This window comes from Morone saxatilis, unplaced genomic scaffold, assembly GCF_004916995.1.
Source record: "Morone saxatilis isolate NCDOM2014 unplaced genomic scaffold, NCSU_SB_2.0 Contig22, whole genome shotgun sequence".
Taxonomy (NCBI): Eukaryota; Metazoa; Chordata; class Actinopteri; family Moronidae; genus Morone; species Morone saxatilis.
Window position 1 is genome coordinate 20,209,631 of NW_023339785.1, and position 5,558 is coordinate 20,215,188.

At 40.1% G+C, this 5,558-nt stretch overlaps 1 protein-coding gene across 1 annotated transcript in view; it reads left to right on the plus strand.

The window, feature by feature from the left end:
* Positions 1 to 5,558, plus strand: part of stag2b (stromal antigen 2b) — a 21,972-nt gene that overhangs the window by 1,458 nt on the left and 14,956 nt on the right. The window contains exons 2-11 of the mRNA XM_035669103.1: positions 853 to 980; positions 1,060 to 1,141; positions 1,308 to 1,451; positions 1,574 to 1,670; positions 1,824 to 1,900; positions 2,090 to 2,294; positions 3,507 to 3,658; positions 4,656 to 4,729; positions 4,811 to 4,934; positions 5,502 to 5,557. Of these exons, the coding sequence (XP_035524996.1) occupies positions 937 to 980; positions 1,060 to 1,141; positions 1,308 to 1,451; positions 1,574 to 1,670; positions 1,824 to 1,900; positions 2,090 to 2,294; positions 3,507 to 3,658; positions 4,656 to 4,729; positions 4,811 to 4,934; positions 5,502 to 5,557 (1,055 nt within the window). The 5' untranslated portion in view covers positions 853 to 936. The remainder of the gene's footprint in view (positions 1 to 852; positions 981 to 1,059; positions 1,142 to 1,307; positions 1,452 to 1,573; positions 1,671 to 1,823; positions 1,901 to 2,089; positions 2,295 to 3,506; positions 3,659 to 4,655; positions 4,730 to 4,810; positions 4,935 to 5,501; position 5,558) is intronic.

Genomic DNA, 5,558 nt, shown 5'->3' on the forward strand with positions numbered 1-5,558 from the left:
TATATTTATTTATATATATGTACACATATGTGTGTGTGTGTGTGGCTTTGTGAGATCGCCAATTTGGTGATATGTGGGCCATCATGTGCTGGATATTGTGATACAGGATCCCGTGACTAACGTTACATCCGATTAATAGGAGACAATTTTCTCTCACTATTAATGAATGCAATTATAATCTAGAATGACACACTTTTAGCTCATCACTGCGTGTACTGGGTTTGAAAGACTCCTACTGCACCCAAAGGGGGGCATACGATGATGGGTGGAGTTTAAGTTTGCCATTTCTAGAGTGAGCAGTTGTCCCCGGGGTGCTTTTACTGACTTCCCTCACTGGACATTTACATTTAGTGTCTGAATTACAGACAAAGCAAGAATTCTGATCTCTCAAAAGTTACTTTTTCTGCTCTTCCCCTTTCGGTGTATGTGCCACTAATTTACACATCACAGCCATGCCATAGTTTCTCTGTGGCCTGCAGTATCTTGTTGATGTTGATACTGTGTTTTGGTTGGTTGAGATCTGTATGGGGCGGATAGGGCAGTGCCATATTTGGCCATTGAGGAAGACACTCTGATGTTCCTTGGGTGACGTTGTCAGTAAACCAGGGGGAGCAGAGAAAGGGAGGGAGCCAATGGCTAGACAGCTGAGCTGACAGGAGCATTTGTGTCCGCCCCCTGTTACCATGTGAAACCGTTTTTTTTCTCTGAAAAGGCAAAGAAACATTTGCTCACTACAGAGGAAGTGATTTCAGTGAACATAAACATAGTTGATGTTTGATTTTACAACATCTATTGTGTATGCTGCGTTGAAATGTGTATTAAATCTCTAAATGACCCTGTTTCATGTTCTAGGTCACATGCAACCTCTCCTGCCTCGTATTTTCTGAAGATCTCAAGCCAGTCATAAGTTGAAGTTATCCAGAAGATGTTACAGAAATGATAGCAGCACCAGAAATACCATCAGAGTTCTCCTATACTCAGTAAGTGCTTACCTCCACTTTAATTTTTAGGATGAGGTCGATGTGAAGTTTCATTCTTACATTTGCTTTTGTCTACCAGCGATACAGATACCAGATTCTCTTCAGACACAGACTTCTCTGAGGATCTCGATGGAAGGACTGCAAACCCAACTAAAGGAAAGGTATAGAAAGCGTTAATTGCCTTGGCCTGGATTAGGACATCCTCGCCAAATAACACAATTTTGCATGTTTCAGTTATCAGTATTGGTGACAAGTAAAATAAAATGATAGCTTTGTCTTGTTGCTTAATTGCTGTGTTGATTCTTACGGTCTTCTGCTCTGTCCCAGGGTGGAAAGAAGGGGAAGAAGGCCGCAGGGGAGAAAGGCAAAGGAGGGAAGGGAGCAGGCCGGATAAATGGCCACCACCAAGAAAATGGCATGGAAAACATGATGCTGTTTGAGGTGGTGAAGCTGGGCAGGAGTGCCATGCAGGTATGAATGACAAGATCTCTGAGACTGACGCGTTGTAAAAATCTGTTTTCAGTCACATGGGGGAAAAAAAAAAACGTCTGGTCTACATTGTTGATTTCTGATTTTTAAATGTTTTCCTGCAGTCTGTCGTTGATGACTGGATTGAGTCTTACAAGCATGACAGAGATGTTGCGCTACTAGATCTCATCAACTTCTTCATCCAGTGCTCAGGATGTAAAGGTATGTGTGTGTCTTAACTTATTCTACTCTTTGATTGGTCCTTTAAGCATGTTGAGGTATAACATTTGAATCTACGGGACTCTCTTCTCATTAAGTCGGTCTTCTTGACCATTTAGTGATTTGTCTTCTGTCTTGCTCCTCTGTGTTTATCAGGTGTGGTCAGTGGAGAAATGTTCCGCAATATGCAGAACTCTGAGATCATCCGACGAATGACAGAAGAATTTGATGAGGTAACATTTTCCCCTATCAATGCCATATCTACCATTAACTTCCTAAGTGTCATATTATATTAAATATCCAATTTAGATATTTTATTTTCTAAGGACAATAGAGCGTGCCAACTTTTTACAGGAAAGAAAATTGTAGTTGCATTTTTGTCATTGAATTTACGGATGTTCTTCCCTCTGTGGCTTCTGTAGGACAGCGGTGACTACCCTCTAACCATAGCAGGACCCCAGTGGAAGAAGTTCAAATCAAGCTTTTGTGAATTCATTTCTGTGCTAGTGCGCCAGTGTCAATACAGTATCATCTATGATGAGTACATGATGGACACAGTCATCTCCCTTCTCACCGGACTATCAGACTCCCAAGTCCGAGCCTTCAGACACACCTCAACACTTGCAGGTAACTGTGTGTATTTGTGATCTACGTTTGAATGAATGAAGTTAGGTTGGACCTGGGCGCACAGTATCCCCTGAATAGTTTTTGCTCTTCAAGCTTAATTCTAGTGCTCTCGCAAAAACTCCTGTAGGTTTAGGGAGGATTATTCAATAGGATTTCAATTGAACAGCAGAGGCATGACTACATCAGTACAGCTGGCCAGGAGCTTTCTAATGTTGAAGATTTCTGATATTTTGAATTACAGTAGCTGCACTTGTGTGGGTTTTAAGATTTAGTTTTTGTCAGCACGTTTTATGTTACATGACATTGTTATTGGCTGAACAAAAAATATGTTTCTGTAGTGTTAAGAAATGAGAGAATGAATATAACAATTAATGAAGCCACTAAATGCCCATGGCACACCTACATAGGTGTTTTCATATATTTTTAGATTTCCTTTGAATTTTTTTGCACCTGTAAGAGCAGAACAACTTAAAGCCTCATCATTGGCTGTGATTGTGTACAAATAACAAGCAGCGTAGATGGATTTAGGCACTAAAACGAGGCACCCGGTGGGGGCAGGTCTTGTGCTTTATCCAATATCATTTATTGCAAAAGCATTTTACAACTGCAGTTACAATTGAGCAGGTCTTTGCTTGTGTTGTTGCAGTGGAACATTGACAAGCAAGGACAAAGATGATACGTTTGTTGTGTTTATGTTTTGATGACTGCACTGGTCTTCGCTGCCAAGTTGGAGTGGGTCAATTTTTGCAGAGCTATTTTAGATGGTACCCAGTTTTAATCATTATTTCTTACTGCGAATGGGTTAGGTTAAATGTATACTGGATGCAGCTAAAAGTAGACAGATTTTATAGTATATAATATATAGAGAGTAATATGGTTTGGTTACCCTGTAAAGTTTCCAATATAGTTCTGTCCAAGGTGTAACTAGGTAAATACATTACATTTACATTTTATCCAATAACATTTTGTATAGCGCCAATTCATAACAAAAGTTATCTCAGGACTTTTCAAATAGAGCAGGTCTAGACCGTACTCTATAAAACTTTTTACAGAGACCCAACAGTTCCCATCATGAGCAAGCACTTGGCAACGGCAGCCAGGGGCTAGTTTATGTTGCACATCCTTGATGCTATAGACAAACACAAAGTGTTCACGTTAAATGTTACGTGTGGTTTCTTTCTATTTCTTGATGTTACCTGTGTTTTTTGGCAGCCATGAAGCTGATGACAGCCCTGGTGAATGTAGCTCTAAACCTGAGCATCAACATGGACAACACCCAGCGCCAGTATGAGGCAGAGAGGAATAAAATGGTGGCCAAAAGGGCAAATGACAGGCTGGAGCTGCTCCTGCAGAAACGCAAAGAGGTAAGCTTGGCCAGATGTAAATTTGCTGCATTTGTTTTAAAACACCTCTTACACAACCACATGCCTTATTGACAAACATATTGAACAATTGAGTAGATTGTCAGACTATTCTGGCCAGATGCAGGTGATTTTGAACAGTGGGTTATCCAGTTCATTAGCCAATGTGGCATGCTCCCCACTAGAGAAAAGTTAATCTAACTTTGACAGAAAGTAACAACTACCAACCCTTTGTGTAATATTTTAGCCAGTGATGTCGGTCAGTAAATTGCATTTCCTGCCAGTAGTTCCTGTAAGTAACTTACAGTTATAAACCTGCAGCCAAGAAACACTGTCCCACTTGTGAGTAGAATTAAATGTCAGCAGTCATAATCCAATTATAAAAAGTCTTAACCATGTCCTCCACAGTATCAGTGTCTGTCATAGATCATTGACTGATGATCAAATGAAAATATCACCCTTTGGCGGCCTTTCTTTTTGTACTCAATTCATGACAAGAATGTAAACCAGAATATAATAAGGGCTGTAATTGAAATCAGAATTGCCACATTGACCTGCAAGCCACATCTTCCCACTTGCCATTTTCTTCAAGCAAATCTGAAAGGCTCCTGCACACAACCACCCTGCAACCTAAGCTAACCAGTCAGATGAATGTGTGTAAGAATAAATAATTGTGAACTACTCTAGCCTGTGACCATAAATCTGTTCCATTTTTAGAATTTACACCTCTGCAGGTGGCAGACCCGCAGTGACTGTGTTAGTGCTGAGTGTTATTCAGCTAGCATTGTCAGTTTATTAGGTTATATAACAGCAGGCCCCACCGGGCATCCATCTGTTAGTTTACTGTGCAGCCACACCACAGCATGGTGGCATAGTTGGCTGTTACACACACATCTTGTTATGTTAACAGTGCCTCCTGATCACCTCGTACTGCAATCTAGCCAGTTATGTTTTATGTTTGACCTCATACATTTTCTCACAAGTTTTGTTCTGATTTCAGCTCCAAGAAAATCAGGACGAGATCGAAAACATGATGAATGCTATTTTCAAAGGCGTGTTTGTTCACCGATATCGGTAAGGCTTTGCGGAATGCACGTCTATTATCAAAACACAGTAACTTTATTTTGTTTAACAAATAATGTTGTGTTTTAACAGTGATTCGATAGCAGAAATCAGGGCAATCTGTATAGAAGAGATTGGAGTGTGGATGAAACTTTATAGTGACGCCTTCCTCAACGACAGCTATCTGAAGTATGTGGGATGGACAATGCATGATAAGGTGGGTCACAGGAAGCTCTCTTAAGCTCGTTTTGTTGTCCCTATACACCCAAGGTCCACCAACACAGGAGTTTTCACTGATCAGACGGATTCTCCTCCTGGTGGTTTTGTTGCACCTGTTAGTGCAAGATCAATTTACTTCAATCAGTCTTCTCAAGTTTGTTGATGACACATAATTCCCAGCTTAGCAGTGCAAAACATCAATTTGAGCAGATGTCTAATCAGCCAGAACAAGTGAAAACACCTGTGTGGCTGTGCACAATCAATGACTCAGTGACTCAATTGCAATTTTTGTGGCCACAAAAATTCCGAACACAGGGTTCAAACGAGTCGTTCACCGAAAATAAAAAGTTAGTCTTATTAATAAAAACAAAAAAAAATCCAGGTNNTTTTTTTTTTTTTTTTCAGTCATTTTAGTAAATGCATGAAAAAGAGGTGTATTTTTTCAATTTTGATCAAGTGTAGTCAAATATGTATATAAATGATTTTCATAGAAATAAATGACTGATTACTGCTGCTTCCTTCAGTTATGCACTGGATAAATGACTTTTCTAATTGTCTTTTGCAGCAAGGTGAGGTACGTCTGAAGTGTCTGACAGCTCTGCAGGGTCTCTACTACAACAGA